Source organism: Phocoena phocoena, chromosome 11 (genome assembly GCF_963924675.1).
Source record: "Phocoena phocoena chromosome 11, mPhoPho1.1, whole genome shotgun sequence".
NCBI classification, from domain to species: Eukaryota; Metazoa; Chordata; class Mammalia; order Artiodactyla; family Phocoenidae; genus Phocoena; species Phocoena phocoena.
In genome coordinates this window covers 34,523,440-34,546,266 of record NC_089229.1, presented here as the reverse complement: position 1 = coordinate 34,546,266, position 22,827 = coordinate 34,523,440, and the positions used below count along the sequence as shown (strand labels likewise).

Here is a 22,827-nt window from a genome sequence, read left to right as displayed (position 1 = left end):
CTATTACTTTTTATTCTGTTATTCATAAAGTGCCTCAAATGATGACTAAGATTTAGGTAACCTGAGACTGTTTGACTAAACAGTCAAATACCTAGACGGCTCAATGCCATACTGCACGCTGAGTACCGCCTTTTGAACTCCAACAGCCATCTTGAAACGATAAAGCCCATTGGTGTTTTATAATGTCACTCTCTAACATTTGTAATTAGAAGAGAGGAAACAATACTAGGAAGGGCATCTTGACTCTCTTTATATATGAAAGAAAGGAAAGAGGAGGAGCCATTTTTGCTAACAACTGATTACTATGAAATCCTTTAGAGCTCTCCACCAAGACAAATACTGTATTAAATGGAAAGCAACCTGAGTTTTCAGCCAAGATAGCGGTCTTCCTTAATAGTATTGCCAGTTAGGCTCATAAGGTGAAAGGTCTGAAAATCAGAATTCATCTTTTGCCAGTCTTGCAAATGGGGATGATTTGTGAGAAACAGAAAGCAGGGCAGTACATAGCTGCTTGTAGCTGATTTAATAAATAATTCATCTGTGATGTTAAAGACTAGCTAGTGGAGCTTGCTGTTTCAGTGGAGTGATGGGTAGTGCATCACCAGCTTCATGTACTGATTCTTACCTCTCTGGCAGATTTGTCAGACAGGCTACTTTTCCCCAAACCTGTAGTTCTGTCCCTGGTTGAATTAACTAAGCAAGACCTTAAACATATTTTGTCACCATGACACCTTAGCTTTTTATCTATTAGTGACTGAAAAGAAACCATTTCATATATGAATGGTTTTATTATTTCATCTGATATATAGGTTGTAACTACATCAAAAATAAAATAAAACCATGTTTTTTTCCAGTCAGCAAAACTATCACAAACTGGAATCAAAGACCAAAATATTCAGTCTTTCCTTTATGTGCTGAAATGCTGCTTACAGAATATTTAGTGTTTAATCACACTTGTTTGAACAGCTTCCATATATGTATACGGTAAAGATAGTAATGGTAAAGAAAGTAAAGCTTAATATTAAAGTTATTTTAATTTAATAACCCAAATGTTAGTTAACTTAATGTTCAGTTTGACTTTGGTGTACTATTGAGCTTGTATCCTACATGAACAATGTACTCTCTTGTATATGGTTTTATTTTCTTGATTTTAAGACAATTTTCACTAAATAACACCTGATAATGATATGCACAAATACAAAAAGCTAAATATCATGTTGATCTAGATAATATGTTTAAAATTAGGAATGGTAATTACCATCGTAAGGATGCTAATATCTGAGGATGAAGACTATCTGGCATTATATTAATTATCTGGTTAAATTCCTTCTACTAGGATATACAAAGTTCTGGTCAGCAGTTGAAGACTATAATCATTCTAAATTATATGAAAATTTTGCTTTTTTGAAGAGGGAAACACCTTAAGATTCAGAGTTAATAAATTGTGGACAGAAAATTCTCTCTTGTCTTGTTCACCAATATCGTCTCATATCAAAAACTTGAGGACTTTCCTCCAAAGTGAATAACTGATAGGCACAAGGGATGGAACACTGGTTAGAAAAGTCAGTAATTTAGAGATGTTAATAGCATCCACAGAAAGAATTTGAGAATTTATGACCTTAAGCAATCCTTGAGTGTTCATAGCAAGCCATCTGCTCCTATGGAAACCTAATCTGAAAACAGAGCTGAAATTACTTCCAGCAAAAGTGTCTCCCTAGTTTTACAGTGGAATTCATAGTTTCTAAAATAGTGAAGCTACAGCAACAACAGGGGCTATTTGACATAATCAACTGCAATTTGCTCAGCAATGTATCACTCAAAAAAAAAGCAGAAAACAAAAACTTACCACCCCCATTCTTCTGACAGAGGTATGGGAATCTCCACACGTTCCCTAATCCTACAGAAAATCCAACCTGGGCCAGGATGTATTGTAGTTTACTGTTCCAAGCTGGTCTTTCATCTTCGACTTCAGATCCTTCTTCAACATCTGTGTCTTTCTCTTCTTGGACGTCAACAATTAGTTCACTTTTCTTAAAGGCATCATCAGCTGAGTCTTCATTGGAAAGAAGGTCTTTGACAGACTCAATAACCTCATCGTCTAATTCTCTTTTTACCACCTTGCTATTCTTAGGCATTGGAAAGTGCGGGCAGTGGTATTTTTTTTAATTCCCTTTTGGTAAGTTTGTTAATCCTTTTTAAAAATATGTTAGTTGATAGGAATAAAAGATGGAGGAGGATATCAAAGGAATCTTTGATTCAAGGTGATAAGGTCTTATGGATCCTGGATATCTATGTCCAATATTCTGTGGGTACCTGTAAAATTTTAAGTTGAAAAACAATAATATTTAATAAGGAAAAATATTTAAAATACCAAAGACCCTTTCTTATTAATTTTTAAGATGCAAACTCTTTCTACAGAGTGTAAAACATGACTGTCCTTGACCTTTCAGAGCTTATTATTTCCAGAAGTATAAGAATTGTAAAGTACACAAGGGCTTCACACACATTTTCTTTTAGCTAACTTCTTCCTTCTTGCAAAAATCTACTTTGATCTCAGATATACCCCACTGCATAATGTTGACTCGGTTCATTCGTAAGTAAGTAGAATTTTGAGACCCTTTTTCTTAATTCTTCCTTTTTCCCCTCTCTGACTAAAGTACATCCCTTATTTTATTGCTTATAGAATTATATACACAATTGCATGCCATCCCTGTAAATTTGTCTTATACAGAATTTCATCTGTTGGCATGTTCATCTATTTATTCATTTGATATTAAGGGAAAAGACATTAAGGGATATATTGGGGGAGGGGAAATTTCTCCTCTTTCCCCTCTTAGTTCTTTTGGTTGGTGATTAAAATGACGTAAGACAGATTCACAGGAGAAAAAAAGTCTATTATTTTCATACAGCAAATCCACATAAGTATGAAGAATTCCAAAGACAACAAGGCAAGGTGAGATAGATATATATTATTCTGGACTAAGAAGGAGGTAGGGATCTGAGGTTTTAAGGGGAAGTAAAATAATTCAAAGGAAGATAAAAGTTGCTTGGTAAACAAATGTTTGCGGGTCATCCAAAGACAATAGGACGCAGGGAGGACTTTGATCAAATGGGCTTGGCTAGGTTCCTTCCTGTCTACCACACCTAATACTTGACTATAGTTATCAGGGGTGATAGCTCCTTCCTGGGACAGGCCTCCTATCTTAAATTCTTTTAGGCAGTAAGGAAGGAATTCAAAGGTTCTTCCTGAGTCTTTTGGGCTTTCATTTTTTCAGCTCAAAGTAATCTGCATGCTGGAGTGGCACATCTTGTGGCAACCTACCCTGAATCCCATCAGACACAAACATTAAAGAAACATACAATATCTGCTTTTAACGAGCTTATATCTACTATAGAGAAAGGTGCATCCCAAATAACTGCACTACACTGCACAATGTAAATGACCCAACATCCTTACAATAGGCGAGACCAGGAACACTGGATACAAGTGAACTTAGAGTTGAGCAGAAATGGAGTGGGCCACAACAAACATAAGGAAAAACATAAACAGATTCAGGAAGTGGTAAAAATTTGTGATATTTGTGTGTACATTCTCTCAAACAACTCAAGAACAACACTGCCATCACCTTGGCATTTTCCCCTTTCTCCATTTCTGTTTGCATTATATCTCATCTCCTTTCTCTATTCAGATACAGACCAAGTAAGTACACAAGGCATATCTACGAACCAATGAGACTATTCTTTTTTTTAATTGAAGTAGAGCTGATTTACAATATTGTTTTAGTTTTAGGTGTACAGCACAGTTGTTTGCTTTGTTTTGTTTTTGCAGATTATATTCCATTATTGGTTATTATAAGATATTGGGTGTAATTCCCTGTGCTATACAGTAAATCCTGATTGCTTATCTATTTTATGTATAGTAGTTTGTTAATCCCATATGCCTAATTTGTCCCTCCCCGACTCCCCTTTGGTAACCATAAGTTTGTTTTCTGTGTTTGTGAGTTTGTTTCTCTTCTGTATTCATTTGTATTATTTTTCAGATTCCACATATAAGTCATATCATTTGGTGTTTGTCTTTCTCTGTCTGGCTTACTTCACTAAGCATAATATTCTCTAGGTCCATCCATGTTGCTGCAAATGGCAATATTTCATTCCTTTTTATAGCTGAGTAATATAGTGTGTGTGTGTGTGTGTGTGTGTGTGTGTGTGTGTATACCACGTCTTCTTAAGCCAGTTGTCTGTTGATGGGCACTTGGGTTTCTTCCATGTCTTGGCTACTGTAAATAGTACTGCTTTGAACATTGGGTTCATGTATCTTGTCAAAGTAGAGTTTTCCATTTTTCTGGATATATACCCAGGAGTAGAATTACTGGATCATATGTTAGCTCTATTTTTAGTTTTTTTAAGGAACGTCAATACTGTTTTCTACAGTGGCTGCACTAATTTACATTCCCACCAACAGAGTACAAGGGTTCCCTTTTTTTCCACATCCTCTGCAACATTTATTATTTGTAGACTTTTTGATAATAGCCATTGTGTCCAGTATGAAGTTGTCTATTTTAAAAAGTGACTAAACATATGAGAGCTTCTCCTCAAAATTGGATCAGGAAGCTTTAGAAATGATATCCCAAGAATTCTATCATTCACTGCTAGAAAAAAAAATGGAATTCTTTGATGGAACTGCTGTTAGATTTACATTAAAAGTCAGAGAAAGAGTCTGTCATACTTTATCTTATAATCTTAATGAAACAGACAGGGTGCTGGGTAATGCAATAAAAAGAAAAATTCTTTAACTTAACCATATAACTATTCATCATTTTTAGGTTTGTATGTGTTTCATTGTTTCCAAAATTAAAATATATACTCTAAGAAAATACACTCATTAAGATCTGGTGAAGATTAACAGGAAGACTGTGAAGGAAATTCTGAAAGAGAAGCATTCCCAAAATATTCTGAATAATAGACATATCTCTGGAATAACTGAAAAACTTCTCATGGTGACTATTTTGAAGAGGCCAACACGGGTTAGATACAGAAATAGTTTCATGCAGTTAGGGATTATGTATGTTTAATTTGTACTATTTCCCCCTAGAGCTCAGTAATTATTAGTTGAATAGATGAATAAACACTGAAAAACTGAAATAAGCTAATTTTCCAAATAGTTTTTGCTGGAAGAAAACAACCTGACATATAAGAAATTGTGATTTGTGAGACATGAATTATCTAAAGGTCTACATTTTTTGGATCATCTAATGATAAACTGTTTGCATAATAACTTTACTGATACATGGATAAGAGCATTTGTTTTAATCTGACAAGCTTGGAGTTATGCCATAGCTCTTTTACTTAGTTGTGTAACTTCTCATAGTTATATGACTCTTAACTTAGTTTCCTCAATAGACATTGGTCTGTTACTCCTTTTGCTTTTTTCCATGCAAATAGAAAGGTAAGGAATGTATTGAAGTTTAAAGATATTATTACAGTAAAATCACCCACCATTTCATGAAGAAAAAATTTAAAAGACAGTGTTATTCATGAGTCTCCCTCAAATTAATTATCTCAGAATTGTTGTATTCCTTCTACAGATTTCTAGTCTTTGCAGGAAAAAAATTAAAAATAACATCTTTGGCCACTGTTGCATATTTTTTACATATCCAATGAATAATCATACATAGGATATCTTTTGGCATAGTTTAGTTTAAAAATTCCTGTCAGACTACCCAAAGTTCACATTCTTATGGAAAAAAAAATCAATGTCTAATGGAAACAAAATTTAAATGCAACTTTCTATTTTAAATGCCTAAAATATACTTAACTACATATGCAGATTTATAATGCAATAATCTTAGGCAACCTTTACAAAATTTAAAACTTAAAAAGTGATGCTAAATATGTATTTGCACGCATTTAGAGTTCCTTTTCTATTATAAGCAAAAAAAAAAGAAGTGATAGTACATTAATAATATCACAAGTAAAATAATTTACATTCTCTTATCTCACTTTGTTTCTCCCACCTCCTGCTCCTGTCTAGGATGGCTATAGGAAAATATTGGGTGGGGTTGCAGTTAACATTGAAGTTTCCACAATAACACGTAAGTCTTGGGGGAAAATGTATATCTCTTCTTCAATAGGCCATAAGCTCTACTTGGAGAATGACATTATCTTACCAATCTCACATTCTCAATGTTTAAATTTGTCTGTCAAATAAATGAACTGAAGTATGACAGAATAATATTGTATAATAACTACAAGTATTTTACATTATTACACGTTTGGTTGTTTTTTTGTTTTTTGCCTTTTACCCCAAGTCCCTATATTTACTGAGTCAGAGGCATATCTTTCTTATATAGCTGCTGCATATAGCCAAAAGATATAAATTCAGTTTCTGAGTGGATTTGTAAAAACCTAGTATATGAGACAATTTGAAAGCCAAATTAATTTCAGAATTTTCAAGATCCAACTTTTCTGAAAGAGAAATTTTTTAGGAATGCCAAAAGCTTGCCTGAAGAACTTAGCCCGTAAAAGTATGCCATAAACAAAGATTTAAACGTGTAATTGACTATTGCCAAAAGTGTATTACTGTTACTACGAAGCAGGAATGTCCAGGGAGGATGTGAAGTAGTGGGTGATAAATTTTTCATATTCTACTGGTCACATGGGCAGTAGGATAATCAGAATCAATTAACTGCACAGTCCCTGCCAAGTTATCACCATCCACTCCTGGGACAGTAAAGTTGGCAACAAGCTATCATATTGCTCTTCACCTGTACCTAGGAGTTGCGTTAGCTGTCCTCATCACTAACTGATAAGGGCCTCCTGTCTACAACGGAGTAACAGGTGAGAGCAGGGGTCAAGAAAATACTGCCCATGAACCTAATACAACCCACGGTCTGATTTTGTAAATAAAATTTTATTGGAACATAGTCATGCCCACACATTTACATATCTCCTATAGTTAATTTTGCGCTGCAACAACTGAATCACTTTGTATGGATTGCAAAGCCTAAAATATTTACTATTGAAAACATTTGACAACCACTGTTCCAGAGATTAAATCTGAATTGAAGATGCAGAGTGCCCCAGATCACTCCATCTATGTTTCATTTGCACGGCACTAATTTTTTTATTACATGGTGTGACAAGACAGACATCTCCCCATTCAAAAAGGAGATTATTTAGTAAGTAACTATGAGATTATGAGTAATTATGAGATGAATTGCTAAGAATGAAAAAGTTTTACATAGAAACAGGGAGATGGAGGGGTAGTAGTTGAGAGGGGAACAAAAGCAAAAGATAAATGTAGAATATATATCAGGAAACAGAATAGAATAAAACACAAAATACTAAAAGATAAAATAGCAGACTTTTGCTAAGACTTGTATTATTTAATAATAATAATAATGTAGCACGGTCAACACTGAGGAATTACTAGTATGGAGATTCCTAGGGATTTCAAGCAGAAGTAGAAAGGAGAAATAAGCCCAGGATATTCAATCACCTCTATAAAAACGAAGAGAAAAAAATACTTGATCTTCAGTTTTTATACTCAAGTACTTTGTATTCCAATTATAAATGTCGCAAATATTCTCATCCATAAAAGATCTGATGAGCCCTAATGGGGAGAAAGGGACAGGCTACATGATCATGAAATTTAGCCAATCGAGACAGAGACCCATGTTAAACGACAGAAGTGAACACTAATTTAAACAAGGAAATAAGGTTCAAAATCTATAAGAATTATGTTGAGGAGAAAAATATAAATTAAAATTCAAAAATAACCTAACAAAATCAGGAATTTAAACGGGAGAAAGAAAGGTATGAGAACGTTCTCATCTTTCATAGCAGAAAGATGAGGATTAAACTGTAATGAGGATTAAATTGGCAGTATCAATTTAGGATATTGTCTAAATATGAAACTCATAGTCCAAAAAAGGATAATGACCCCACTTCTTCATGTTTTTGTATAATCCTTCTTATTTACTTTTAATGAGCTCTTGTAGGAATTAATATTTATTGCTGTGAAAAGATATGTGTTGGTGCCAAACATTTACTTATTTATTTATTTATTGGCTGCATTGGGTCTTAATTGCTGCGCTCGGGCTTTCTCTAGTCGTGGCGAGCAGGGGCTACTCTTTGTTGCAGTGCACTGGCTTCTCAATGCGGTGGCTTCTCTTGTTGCGGAGCATGGGCTCTAGGTGCGTGGGCTTCAATAGTTGTGGCACGTGGGCTCAGTAGTTGTGGTTCGCAGGCTGTAGAGCGCAGGCTCAGTAGTTGTGGCCCACGGACTTAGTTGCTCCGCGGCATGTGGGATCTTACTGGACTAGAGCTCGAACCCATGTCCCCTGCATTGGCAGGTGGATTCTTTAACCACTGTGCCACCAGGGAAGGCCATGGTGCCAAACATTTATATCTAGGTTCTAGAGACAGACTGAGTTCAAATCCAAACTCTATCACTTATGGTTTTATGACCTTGGCTAAATTACTTAGTTATCTAATAATAAAGTGCTTGGATAAACGCAAACACATTGAGAGTACTCAATATATGTTTTCTTTTAACTATGATTATCGCCCTCTTATATTTGTATTATATTACAACTTCATTCAATTAAGGATAATGTGAGTCCAGAGCCAATGCTACATGTTTCAGGTGTCTTAACACCACTTTTTTATAAAACCAGTTTTCTATCTCTGCATAATAAATTACCTCAAAATTTAATAGCTTAGCAAACAAAAACTGTATTTGCTCATGATTTTGTGGATTAGCAATTTGAGCTAGGCTTAAATGGTCAGTTGTTTTGCTTCTCTTGACTTGGGTCACTTCCGCTCTGCAGTCACCTGTCAACTCGAGTGGAGGAGGATGGCCTAAGAGGGTCTCAAATCACATTCTGGCAGGGACAGCCTATCAGCCAGAGCACTTTGGTCCTCCTACACATAGTCTCTCCAAAATGCTAGCTCCAGCTTGTTCACATTATAAGCTTAGAGTTCCAACTCTAGCCCAAAGGGGTAAGCCCAACACACAAGTCCTAGTAAAGCCTGTTTGTGTCACATTTGCTGATGTCTCACTGACCAAAGCAAGTCACACAGCTAAGTCCAGATGACCCAAGAGTAAATAAACTCCATGTTTTGATGGAAGGAACAACAAAGTCAGTTTGCTAAAGGTATGAGTAGAGGGAAGAGAGAAATACTGCCACCATTTTTGAGAATAATCTGCATTTGTCCAGTTAGATTTCCTCTCCCTGGATTTTGAACCTTGAGGAGAAGAACAAAGAGATCAAAAAGTTGGCATCTCATTTAATTCAAAAGGGATTATGCCCAGGCTGTAACTACTACCATAGTCATGGATCCTGGATCCAGTTTTCAGAACTGTTTTCATTCTTGCCCTTTTCCATCTTATTGCCAAGCACCCCATTGTTTCTTTGAGTCCTTGCCACCCTGCCAATATTTCTTTTTTTTTTTCCTCATAGCCAGCATCAGTTTCTGCAGCTTGCAAAGAACCTTATTATACACCTATTATAAATGTAAACCTATTATAAATATAAAACAATTGGTGTCTTCCCATTTATCTATTCTATATAGGGAGTTACATACATTAAAAATGTTGAAAATGTTACATTATTTAAATTTGGACTTATCTTTATATTTTTCTCATTCTCCCATTTTTGTATTGCTTTAATATCTTCATGAGTAACTTTTCAGAAAAAAAATCTATTTTAAACACTTAAAGCTAGATTCAAAACCTTTTAAAATCAACATAATAAAATTTTAACTTGTGGTTCTCAAGCCTAACCATTTTTAATGTGTTTTTCCTTTCTTAAGATTGTTTCATTGCCTCTCCACATAAATTTTGAAATCAGCTTGTCAGTTTCTACCCAAAATAAAACAGTCTGCTGGAATTTTGAATGGGATTACATTGATTCTATAGACCCATTTGTGGAGCACTCACATCTTAAAAAATTGAGTTTTCCAATCTATGAACTTGGTATATCTTTCCATTTATTTGTATCTGCTTTAATTTCTCTCCAGAAAAAAGTGATTTTTTAAAATACAAGCTATATACCCTGCAACAATGCTAAATCAAATTGTTATTTTTAAAGATTCCTTAGGATTTTTATATAGACAATATGTCATTGGTAAATAAAGATAGTTTAGCTTTCTCTAATTGTTTGCCTTTAATTTCTTTTTCTTGAGTTATTTTCTGGCTAGGACATCCACCAAAATTTTGAACAGAAGTGTTAAGAGCAGATTTCTTCATCTATGCCCCAATGTTAGTGGGGAAGTACTCAATATTTTACTGTTAGGTACAATGTTAGTTATGGATTTTTTCATCAGGTCCTTTTATCTGTTTAGAAGTTTCTTTTATTCCTAGTTCAGTGATTTTGTTTTTTGAATCATGAATACCTGTTGAATTTTGTCACATAATTTCCTGCTTTTATTAAGATAATCACATAACTTCTTAATCTGTTAATATAGAGTATTATATTGATTGATTGATTTTGTATCTTTTATTATGGGATAAACCCCACTTACTCTAGATGTATTACCCTTTTAATATATCACTAAATTTAGTTGCTAATATTTTGGTGAGGATTTTTTTCAACTATATTCATGGGAACATGGATCTGTAAAATTTTTTTTCTTATATTTTACTTCTCTGGTTTTGGTGGACTCCTTAATAGAGTTCTGAAATGGCCTCTCTTTTATTTTCTGAGAGACTATATGTAGGATTGGTTTTATTTCTTCCTAAAATGTTTGGCAGCATTCACCAATAAAGCCATCTGGGCCTGGAGTTTTCTTTTATGGAATATCTTCAATTAAAAATTCAATTTATTTTATTGATATACAGCTACTTAGGTTTTCTTTTTCTTGCTGTGTTAGTTTTGGTAAGTTGTGCTTTTCAAGGAATTTATATCATCTAAATTGTCAAATTTATTGGCACAAAGTGATTCATAATAGTCCCTAGTGTTTTTTAACACCTGCAGGATTTTTAGTCTTATCTCATTTTTTATCCCTGCTATTGGTAATAGGTGTTTTCTCTGCTTTTGTCTTGATTATTCTTGCTAAAAATTTCACTATAGAGTTAACTCAAAATAGAAATAATTCACTATAGAATTAAGAGTTCTTACTCCATCTTTCCAGACTTTTAAACTACTATTGTTACAACATCTTTTGAAATTATGTTATATTAGACATTAATAAATGTTTCCAGTGAAAATATGCAAAACCCTAAAATAGCAGGCAGGCACTTGCATCTTAGATATGAGAGATGACTCAAGCAGACATGCCTGTGCTGGCTAATTACTAGCATTTTCCACAATCTTAATATTCTATAATAAAGAACTAGAACAACAGTAAATTATCTCCCTGACTTGGACAAATTCAAATTTTACTGAATAAAGTTTTCTTTAAATATGAACCAATTCTGAACATTGAATCTGAAATTCATTGTGAATTCAAATGAAATATATTTTTTCATATTCTAATGTATAAGGTAAAAAGTAAAGACTATTTGAACAAAAATAAAATATTGAACCATATTGAAATACCCAAGAAAAAAAAGGCACATGTTAAGAAGTTTGTAGTTATGAAATAATCGCCATAGAAAAAGACAAAATTTGGTAACATAATGAAATAATGATTTTAACAAATAATACAAAAGATTTTCAACCATATAGAATACCACCTAAGCATTTATTTTGCAAATTATATCTCTTTATATAAAATGTCTGCATTAAGCAAAAAGATAACAAAAAAATCACAGAATCAATCAAAAGGAGGAGAACACTTTTACAAGTGAAATACAAAGTCACAACTTACACTTGGTAACATACGTTTTGCCCAAAAATGTGGACTATAACACATCTATCAGAATGGCTAAAATAAGTAGATAAATAAATAAATAAATAAATAATGACACCAAAAGTTGGTGAGGTTGTGAAGAAACTAGATCAATCATATATTGCTGATAGAAATGTAAAATAGTATAGCCACCCTAAAAAATAGTTGGCAGTTACTTTTAACACTAATAATAGAGTTACCATTGTGACCATCATTTTGCACTCTTAGGCATATATCCCAGAGAAATAAAAACTTATTTTCAAGCAGAAACTTGTACATAAATGTTCATAAAAGCTTTATTCATAATAGCCCCAAACTGAGAACTACCCAAACGTCCTTCAATGGGTGAATGGTTAAACAAACCGGAGTATGTCCATATAATGCAATACCAGCCATAAAAAGGAAAGAACTATTGATACATGCAACAACCTGGATAAACTTTAAGGGAATGATGCTAAATGGGGGAGAGAAAGCCAGTTTGAAAAGGATACATATTTCATGATTCCATTTATATTACATTTGTGAAATTAGATAATGACATAGATGAACCACAGAACAGTGGTTGCTAGGAGTTATGGTACAGAAGGACAGGTGGGTGTGCTATAAAAAGGTAGCACAGGAGAATCTTGTGAGATGGTTAACATTTAGTATCTTCATTGTGATAAGGGTTGCATGAGGCTATACATGTGATAAAATTGCAAAGAACAATACATACATACAGAAAAAATGACTGCATAATCTGGAAAAGCTCTATGAATTGTACCAATATCAATATGCTGGTTTTGATATTGTACTGTATTTTTATATAAGATTATAAAGTGGGGGAGGCTAAGTGAAGGTTACACAGGACCTCCCTTTGCACCTTCTTGTGAGCTTGCAATTATTTCAAAGTTAATTATAATTATACAGCAATTCCCAGAAATTGAAATGTATTTTTGTTGACTTCTATAAACCAAGGACAGGTCTTAAATTTTATTTAACTAAGTCTTTCAAAAGGCCTTTTAAACATTTTGAAAATATACAAAAAGTCTTTAAAACATTTAAAATTTTATAGAGAACACCTCAGATTTAGGCACTGTGTTCATTTCCTGAGAATGCTATAACAAATTCAGATTTAGTGGCTTGAAACAACAGAAATCTGATCTTTCAAAGCTCTGGAAGCCAGAGATTTGAAATCTGTTTCAGTGAACCAAAATCAAGGTGTTGTCAGGTCTGAAGTCCCTCAGGAGGCCCTAGGGGAAAGTCTGTTCTTCGCCTCTTCTAGCTTCTGGGGCTGCCGGTGTTCCTTCACTCATAGCCACATCACTCCAGTCCATACCTCCATAGTCACATTGCCTCCTCCTCTTCTATGTGTGTCTAATCTCCTCTGCCTCTTTCATATAAGGACATCTGAGATGGCATGGCATTATAGGGCCCATCTGGACATTCTAGGATAACCTCTTCATCTGAAGATAATTTCTGCAACAAGTCTTTTTCCAACTAAGGTAACAGTCACAAGTGCCAGGAATTAAGAAGTAGACAAATCTTCAGGAGCTATTATTAGCCTCCTGCAGGCACATTCTATTGTATTACACTTATTTATATATTTGTATTATCATGCCTTATGGAAAAAATGAATTTGAAAGCATTCAACATGCTTCATTGTCATCATCATAGAATGTCAAGTATGATCTCTCTCAGATGTTTCCTATAATAGATAGCAAACACAAATGTTAACAGTTCTTCCCAATGCTGTATTATCCCTGTTACTCATCTCATTAATAAGATGGAGTCTATTTCCCCTTCTTTTAATTCTGGGCTGGCCTTGAACTTCTTTGACCATTAGAATGCAGAAGTGACACTATGCAAATGTCACTAGGTCTCAGGAAGCCTGGCAGTTTCTGCTTTGACTCTTTTGGAAGCCAGACACAATATAAAAAATGTCCACCTGCCCTGTTAGAAATCCCACATGGAAAGTGAGAGAGACACTCTATCAGCCACCAATTGTACCAGCCATCTGAGCTAAACCCACAGGAACAAGAACAAAGATGTTGACATTCTAGCCCCAGTTGAATAGCCAGCTAATATCAACTAGAAATATCAACTAGAACAGATGAAGCACCTAGCTGAGCCCAACCAACACAGAGGATAATGAAAAATAATAAATCATTATTGTTTAAAGTCACTACAATCCCAGGAAGGTAACAGAGGGTGAATGCTTCAATATAACATTGTTTCAAACGTACTAAAAAAAAAAACAAAAAATGGATAGTTTGTTATGTAGCATATGTACTAACTGCCTAATGGGGGAGAGAAATTGAATAGTCACTGAATTTAACTGAAAGTAAAAATAGTTAATTAAATTTGAAATATTGTCCAAGGAACCATTCACAGTGGGGCTAGACCTGTGTAAAAAAAGGTGTGGTTTAGGTTTTTAAATCCATGCAGTGATTCTCTTGTAACCACAAGATAAATATTAGCCTTGAAAGACACGTTTAGTTACCCTAATGTAAAGCTCCATGAGGTCGATTTTATGCTTTTGTATATCATTTTATATATATCAGAAATGAAACAAGGATTATAAGAAAACCTGCAGACATCAAAATGACCATAAAGAAATACTAGCAAAAACTCTACACACGTAAATCTTGACAACTTAGTTGAAATAGGCTAATTCCTTGAAAAACACAAACTACCACAACTTACCCAACATAAAACAGGTCATTTAATATCCATATAACTATTTAGAAACATGAATGCATTATTTTAAAACTCTCACAAAAGAAATCTCCAGGCCCAGATGGTTTCACTGGAGAATCCCACCTAACATTTAAGAAACAATTAACACCAACTCTGCATAATCTCTTCCAGACAATAGAAGATGATAGAACACTTCGCAGTTCATTTTATTAAGTCAGTATTACTCTGAATCCAAAACCATACAAAGATAGTACCAGAATAAAACAAACAAGAAACTATATATCTATATCTTTTGTGAATAAAGACAAAGACTTCCTTAACACAATATTAGAAAACAGAATTCAGTGCTATATAATAAGAATTGTACCCCATGACCAAGTGGGTCTTATTCTAGGTACACAGGCTTGTTCAATATTCAAAAATGAATAATGTAATATTTTCCCTGAAGCTCAGGAACAAGACAAGAATATCTATTCACATACTTTTATTCAGTGTAGTACTGGAAGTTCTAGCCAGTGCAGTAAGGCAAGAAAAGGAAATATAAGGCATATAGATTGGAAAGGAAGAAAGAAAATTTTCCATATGTGCAGACATCCTGATTGTCTATATTGAAAATACCAAGGAATCTACAAAATATGAACAGTACTTTTATATTGAATACTTCAACTGATGAAAGAAATCTAAGAAGATCTAAATATATGGACAGACATACCATGTTCACAGACTGAAAGACTCAACACAGTAAATATGTCAATTCTCCCTAAATTGGTATACAGGTTTAAGGCAATTCCTATAAAATCCCAGCAAAAATTTTTGTAGATATAGATTATTCTAAATTTATATAAAATGTCAAAAAACTAAGATAGCTACAATTTCAAAATGGAAGAATGAAGTAGGAGGAATCTTTCTACCTTATTTGAAGACTTATATAGCTACAGTGATAAAGACTGTGTGAGGTTGACAGAAGGACAGACAAATAGATCAATGAAACAGAAGAGAGTACCCATAAGTAGGTCCACACAAATACATCCAACTGATTTTTGACAAAGGTGCAAAAGCAATTTCAGTAGAGAAAGGATAGCCCTTTCAACAAATAGCTCTGGAACAATTGGGCATTCCCAAGCAAATATAGCCTGGACCTAAATTTCATACCTTATACAAAAACAACTCAAAATGAATCACGGACTTAAATGTAAAACATCAAACTATAAACCTTTTAAAAAGAAATCATCAGAAAAAATTTTGAGATCTAGAGCTAAGCAAAGAATTCTTAGACATGAAACCAAAAGCAGAATCCATCAAAGCAAAAACTGGTAAAATGGACTTCAAAATTTAAAAATTTGCTCTGTGAAAGAACCTATTAAGTGGATGAAAAAAATAAGCTAAAGACTGGGAGAAAACATTTGCAGACCACAACCCCAAGGAAAAAAAAACAGTATTTAGGATCTATAAGAACTCATAAACATCATCAATTAAAAATAATTTAGAAAATGGACAAAGGACATTTCACTGAATATGATGTCTAGATGGCAAATGAGCACATGAAACGAGGTCTGACATTATCAGCCATTAGCAATGGTAACTAAAACTACAATGCAATGTCACTACATACTTATTGGGATGGCTAAAATAGAAAGACAACCAAATTCTGGCAAGGATATGGAGAAAACTGGATCATTCATACATTGCTGGTGAGAATGTAAAATGGTACAGCTCTCCAGAAAACAAAACATGCAACTACCATATAATCCAGCAATTGCCCTCCTGGGCATTTATGCTGTAGAAATGAAACTTTAGCTTCCATAAAACCTGTAAACAAGTTTCTATAGCAGCTTTATTCATAACAACCCTAAACTGGAAAGAACTCAGGTGTCATTCAATGGGTGAATGGTTAAACAGACTGTGGTAAATCCATACCATGGAGTACTACTCAGAAATAAAAACAAACCACTAATACACACAACAGCTTAGATTAATCTATAGACAATTATGCTGAGTGGAAAAAGCCAATTCCAAAAGGTTGCACATTATATGATTCTACTTACATAACATTCTTGAAAAGACAAAACAACAAACATGAATAATAGGTTAGTGGTCACCACGATTTAAGGAGAGGTTGGGGACAGGACTGAAGTGGTTGTGCTTATGAAAGGGCCACACAGGGATCCTTATAGTGATGGAACTCTGTAACTTTGCTTTATCAATGTCAATATTCTGATTATGATGTCATAGTATAGATTTGCAAAAGGTTACACTTGCAGAAAACTGCATAGAGGGCATGCAAGAACTCTCTGTTATTTCTTATAATTATATATTATCTTATATAATTATTTCTTAACAACTTCATATGAATCTATAACCATCTCAAATTTTTTTTTAAAAAAACCTTAGTCAACTCACTAAAAAATTGTGCATTTTTATGCTGATATAACCAGTTAATTTTAGTGAATCCACTAAATCTCATCTGCTGCTCTAATACAATTTTATTACTAAGAATATTCAATGTAGGAAACTTTCCTATAAATTCAGAAACTACAAAAATCATGGACCCAAAAGATCCATTGACTTTTTTTTTTATTCCGGTACCTGGGCCTCTCACTGTTGTGGCCTCTCCCGTTGCGGAGCACAGGCTCTGTACGCGCAGGCTCAGTGGCCATGGCTCACGGGCCCAGCCGCTCCTTGGCATGTGGGATCTTCCCAGACCGGGGCACGAACCCGTGTCCCCTGCATCGGCAGGCGGACTCTCAACCACTGCGCCACCAGGGAAGCCCCTCCATTGACTTTTATACCTTACTCATTTGATGGCATCTGATGCCTGGCTACTGTTCTCCCAAGAGTACTTTTTATATACTACTGTTTTCACTTTAGAATATGTTTAAATTTATATTTAGAATAAATAATACAGTAATATGGTGGGTATAGAGTGAAAAATATCTTCCCACTCTTTTTCCCCAGCACATCTAATCCCACCCCTATCTCTCTATAAGTCACCAAAGTCCTCCACAGATATTTGGTATATATTCAAGCTAATATGTATGTTCAGGCTAATATGTGTTTTCTTTCCACCTTCCCAACCTTTTTCTTTTTACACCACTGTTACTATATACTATATGATACATAATTCTGCATCTTGGTTTTTCACTTTAAAAATCTTTTAAACCTTTTGCTCTCAATACAATAGTTTATTGTGTTTTTTTAAATGATCGTATGGGTATGTCATACATTACTGTGTTATTTAAAATGATTGTATGAGTATGTCATATATCAGTCATTTCTGACACTTTGCTTCAGTGTTCAAGCAACTCACTTTGTATATCTGACATTTACATATCTGTAGAATAAATTCCTAAAAGCGGAACTGCTTGATCAAAAGTTATGTGCTTTTATAATTTTGGTAAATATTGACAAATGACCCTTTATCAAAGCTGTCTCAATTTGTACTACCACAAGCAAAGTATGAAAGTGCCTGGTTCCCTCTGCCTTCTTCAATACAGTGAGCAATATATTTTTTTAACATCTTTATTGGAGTATAATTGCTTTACAATGTCGTGTTAGTTGCTGCTATATAACAAAGTGAACCAGCTATATGTATACATATATCCCCATATCCCTTCCCTCTTGCATCTCCCTCCCACCCTCCCTATTCCACCCCTCTAGGTGGACACAAAGCACTGAACTGATCTCCCTGTGCTATGCAGCTGCTTCCCACTAGCTATCTATTTTACATTTGGTAATGTATATATGTCCATGTCACTCTCTCACTTTCTCCCAGCTTACCCTTCCCCCTCCCCGTCCTCAAGTCCATTCTCTACATCGTCTGCGTCTTTATCAGTGAGTAATATTTTTGATCTTTGCCAATCTGATAGGTGAAAAAGCTCCCAGGTTAAGCATTCTGTTCAAAGATAACAATCAATTAATCTTATGTGAAAGGATACCTTAGCGCGTCAATCACAAGGAAATAAACTGAACTTCGAGACTGGAAACAGCTCTCTCCTATATCAAGTGGTACCGTGCATTTAATACCACCCTGTAGCCCAGTCTCTAGGGCTTGCTGTTCACCAAGAAATATGAGACAATCATTACTGGTCAAAGTTAATGTATAAGCAGATAAATTTGTTTATTAAAAAAATTATTTACTCAATATATCCAGAAGAGTAGTTAGGACTTGTTTTAAGTTATAGGGCAAACTGGAAATAAATCTAAAGATGCCTGCTATGTAACCTTGAATGTTTTCACGCATCAGACTACACCCATGGATTTTTGTTAATAATGCAATCTGCTCAGAATCTATTTTAAAATCGACTCTGCATAGGAATATATTATTACAGCCAATCATGCATATGTATGCAGTAATAAAGGGGTTAACACACTCTCCAAAGGAAGTTGAGAAGTAAATTGAGAAGTAAAAGCTTTCTGTGCTTTTGATCACCAACAGTCTCTTTCAGGTCTATCATTCTAAGTCAATGATTTTTTAATTACCTGGATAATAACCCCAGAGTTCAAAGGAATGCAAAATTTTTACCAATTAAAACAAAAGTTTTGTCATGACAGGACAAGCATATTTTCTAACATGTACAAAATAAAATTTGAACTGTGATCACTGGGTAAACTAACGCTTATCAATTTAGGTTTTAGTAATTATTCTAACTTATTTTAAAATTTCAACTACTGACAACTAAGCATCTCACCTGATTATTGGTATCTCAAACAGCTATGATCCAATTTAAAAATTCTTTACTATTTGCTATGGTTTGAATGTTTGTGTCCTCCCCCCATCCCATATATGTTGAAATTCTAACCCCAAAGTGATGGTATTAGAAGTTGAGGCTTTGGGGGGTTAATATGAGATGCTAGAGAACTAACTAGCCCCTTCGACCACGTGAGAACACAGTGAGAAAGCACCATGAACCAGGAAGCAGGCTCCCACCAGACACGGAATCTGCTGGCACCTTATCTTGGACCAGCCTCCAGAAGTGTGAGAAATACATTTCTGTTCATTATAAGCCACCCAGTTTATGGTAATTTGTTATAGCAACCTGAACTAGACTGAGATAGTATTTCTTATTTACTTTATTAATTGGATAACAGAGCACTTATTTCCTAAAAACATATGTGAACATCTTTCTTAACGCCATTAAAATACAATATCTTGAGTTACATATATTGGAATATAAAGTAATTCTTGAATCAAATATATAACGTGCAATCAGAAAAAGAAAACTTGTCAACAAATGATGACATTCTCTTCCTTTCACAACATTAATTCCTATCTTTCTGCAAAAAAAAGAATATACTGAATTTTCTTTTCATTTGGAGGAAAATGGTCAATGAATTCAGTAATATATTGATAATATATTTTAAGCTAACAAATATACATGGATCGCTGGTCATGTAAGACACAAAGCCCACTCATTTTCGCAAAAATAAAATAGACAATTTTGATGGTTGAATACTCCGAATTTAATGAGAGAAATACACACACTCTTCGGTCCATCATCAAGTATTTATTAAATACCTGCTACAAGTCAAATCAATACTATGCGTTGAAGACAGAAGCAGGAGTGTATCTCAGCAGCATTCTTGCAGAACAGAGGCTGGGTGGGGTAAGGAGCTCTTCACGGGGTTGTTCGTCAGAGAATGATATTTCTTAAAGCAAACACATTGTTCCCTGTGTTTCGGGAAAGCAACCAGGCAATGACAGGTATAAAACAGCTTTAAAAACGGGGAGACGAGAAGCCCAAATGTAGCACAGAACGCAAACGCTTCGGTCCTCTTGTGTTTCTGGGCAGTGGACCAAACATACGGTGCAGACTGAGACTGGGTCTACCTTTAAGACCTGGAGGGGAAACGGCCGGCCTAGGGGAAACGGTCGCAGTCTCATTTGCATAAGCACCCAAACACTGCTGACGTCACGGCGCCCGAGTGCGGACCCCGCCCCTTCTTACTCCACTGTTTCCCCGCTAGGGAAGAGAACGGAAAGCGGAAAGAAGAGCTCGGCACCGGAGAGCGCGAACCTGTGGGCTTCCCTCTCCGCGAACGAGCGGCAAACGCCGCTTTTCCGCTTAACGGAAAAGCATTCCAGCCACTGCGGCCTCTGAGACCGGGTAGGTCATAACTGTCCCCAGGACAGCTCGAGCGTTTTTAATCCATTCGTATTTATAAGGCGCGTTACTGACTGAAACTCTACCCCTATACTCAAAACGGTCCTCTACCCAGGCCACGCACAAACGAGCCGAGTTCATGAAACGTAGAAACGGTCTCCCATCATCTTAAAATCCCGGCGCCAACACCCTCACCACCACATCCTCAAATCCCTGGATGCGCAGAAACACACAGGCTGTGCTTTCTCCGAGAGCCGCGTGCCTTGTGCGGGAGAAAGGCCCACTTCAGGACCATTTAACGCAGGATACCTCAGGCAAAAGGGAACTGGGGTCACGTGAAAACACACCGCCTTGGGCAGTCGCCTTCGGGAGTTGCAAAAGCAACCAGAAGCGAACGAGGAATGAGGTTGGCTCCTCTCCCCGCCCCACCCTAACCTGTACGAGGATCAGCTTCCAACTCACCGAGAGCCCTGGAAGCGTCTCGCTCCGTCCCGACCCTGGCAACTTTCCGACTTGCCTCAGGCGGACCCCGCCCTTCGGCCAACCCTGACTGGACTTGGAAACGACTAGTCTTTCGGGGATGCTGTGGTCTCGGCAGGAAGGAAGAAGGATGGCGGCACGTTTCGACCCATGTGCTTCCCGTTACACACCGCTTCTAGGCCCCCCGATTGTGCACAGGTGCAGGACGCAGAGCCCGAAGGGTCGCCCGCTGAGCCCAGCTTCGCCCTCCTGGGGCTCTGGAGCCGCCCTACCTCCCCTCACCCCCGGACACAGCCTGAGCCCTTCCCGGGATCCATCCATCAATTCCGCTCCCTTCCCCGGCCCCGAGCTCCAGGGTGCCTCACGGTGAGCCCCACCCTACCTACACCGTGTCCTTAGCGGTAGAAGCGTGTCCTCACCGTCAGGGTGTCTTGGCCGGCGCCTCTTGCTGTGTCCACGTCCCGACAGAAGCAGCAGTGGCCAAGGGGTCGGGTCCAGGTGACTGACCGAGGCCGCGGGGAGCTGTCTGCAGAGAAGCAGCTGCTGAGGGCGGGCGGGCCCTGGGGCAGGGTGCAGGGGGTCTCTGCCCTGCGGGCTGGCAGGGGACTACTCCTGAGCGCCTGTGTGTCCGCCAGGCGAAAAGCACGAGATGCAGGCGCGCGGGTGCGTGCGCGCGCGGGTGTGTGTCAGTGTGTGAGTGAGGGTGTGACGGAGGCGCCCACGTGCCCGGCCCGCCAGAGCTGCGGCCGCCAACAGGCTGCGGGGGAGGGGGAGGCTGCGGGCGCCTGGGGGACGCGAGCCAGGTCTCCAGGCCCGGCGCCGCACCTCCCCGCCCCGCCGCCACTTGACGCAGAGGCCGCTGCGGTTGCCTCGCTGCGTCCTCCCTGCGCTCCCGGCGGGGGACGGGAGGGACTCCGGGAAACCGGCTTCAGAGCAAAACAAAACAAATCCCCCCGCGCCATCCCGTACTCCCCCAACCTACGCAACCGAAAGGATGGGCATCACTTGCCCGCCCCCACCACTGCCACCCCGCCTTTGTCCCAGCCGGGATAACAATAGAAATGGTCCTACCTTACACCCTTTGAATATTTTCCGAACGTCGGGGACCGAACTAGAAGCAGTGAATGACCCAAAGAACACTCTTCCCTAGCTTTCTTTCCCAGCCTGCCATTTACATCTCTCGCAAAAGGAAAGCACTCTGGGCATTTGCTCCTCCATCAAACGGTGGCCTGGATAGCGCTCAGTGATTCTGGCCAAATGATGAAAGGCTCTTTTAAGGAGCCAGTCCTCACCCTGTGTTGGTCCCTTAGCATCCCACTCGTCTCCAAGGGGTCTTATTACAAAATGAAGCCTGACTCACCTCTTGTAGCAATGAAGACATACTCATTAAGCCACGTGGAGAATTCCTTAAAATATACATCACGGAGCACAAAAGCTTAGCCTACTTTTGAAAATGGCTGAATCTTCCCCCAAACAGGGCATATGCTCTAGAGATTAAATTTTATGTCCTTGAAACTTTAAAAGAAATGCAAAATGAACGTAAAATATATTATAGCAGAAAGGTTTAGTGACTTGGTGAAGGACATTTTCACTTCTAGATGACTGATATTACCATTAAAAAAATACCTTTGTGCACTTTTAGGCCTTTCAACAATCCCTCAGATTTTGACGGTTTGTATCCAATTAAGACTGAATTAAATAATAAGGCCATTGCAGACAGGTTTTTCATGCA

At 37.0% G+C, this 22,827-nt stretch overlaps 1 protein-coding gene across 1 annotated transcript in view; it reads right to left on the bottom strand.

Annotated features, from left to right (window-relative positions):
- Positions 1 to 21,757, bottom strand: part of SLC6A15 (solute carrier family 6 member 15) — a 47,165-nt gene extending 25,408 nt beyond the window's left edge. The window contains exons 1-2 of the mRNA XM_065886899.1: positions 21,515 to 21,757; positions 1,847 to 2,313 (exon numbers count right to left, since the gene is read on the bottom strand). Coding sequence (XP_065742971.1) covers positions 1,847 to 2,135 — 289 coding nt within the window. The 5' untranslated portion in view covers positions 2,136 to 2,313; positions 21,515 to 21,757. The remainder of the gene's footprint in view (positions 1 to 1,846; positions 2,314 to 21,514) is intronic.
- Between the last annotated feature and the right edge of the window lie 1,070 nt (positions 21,758 to 22,827).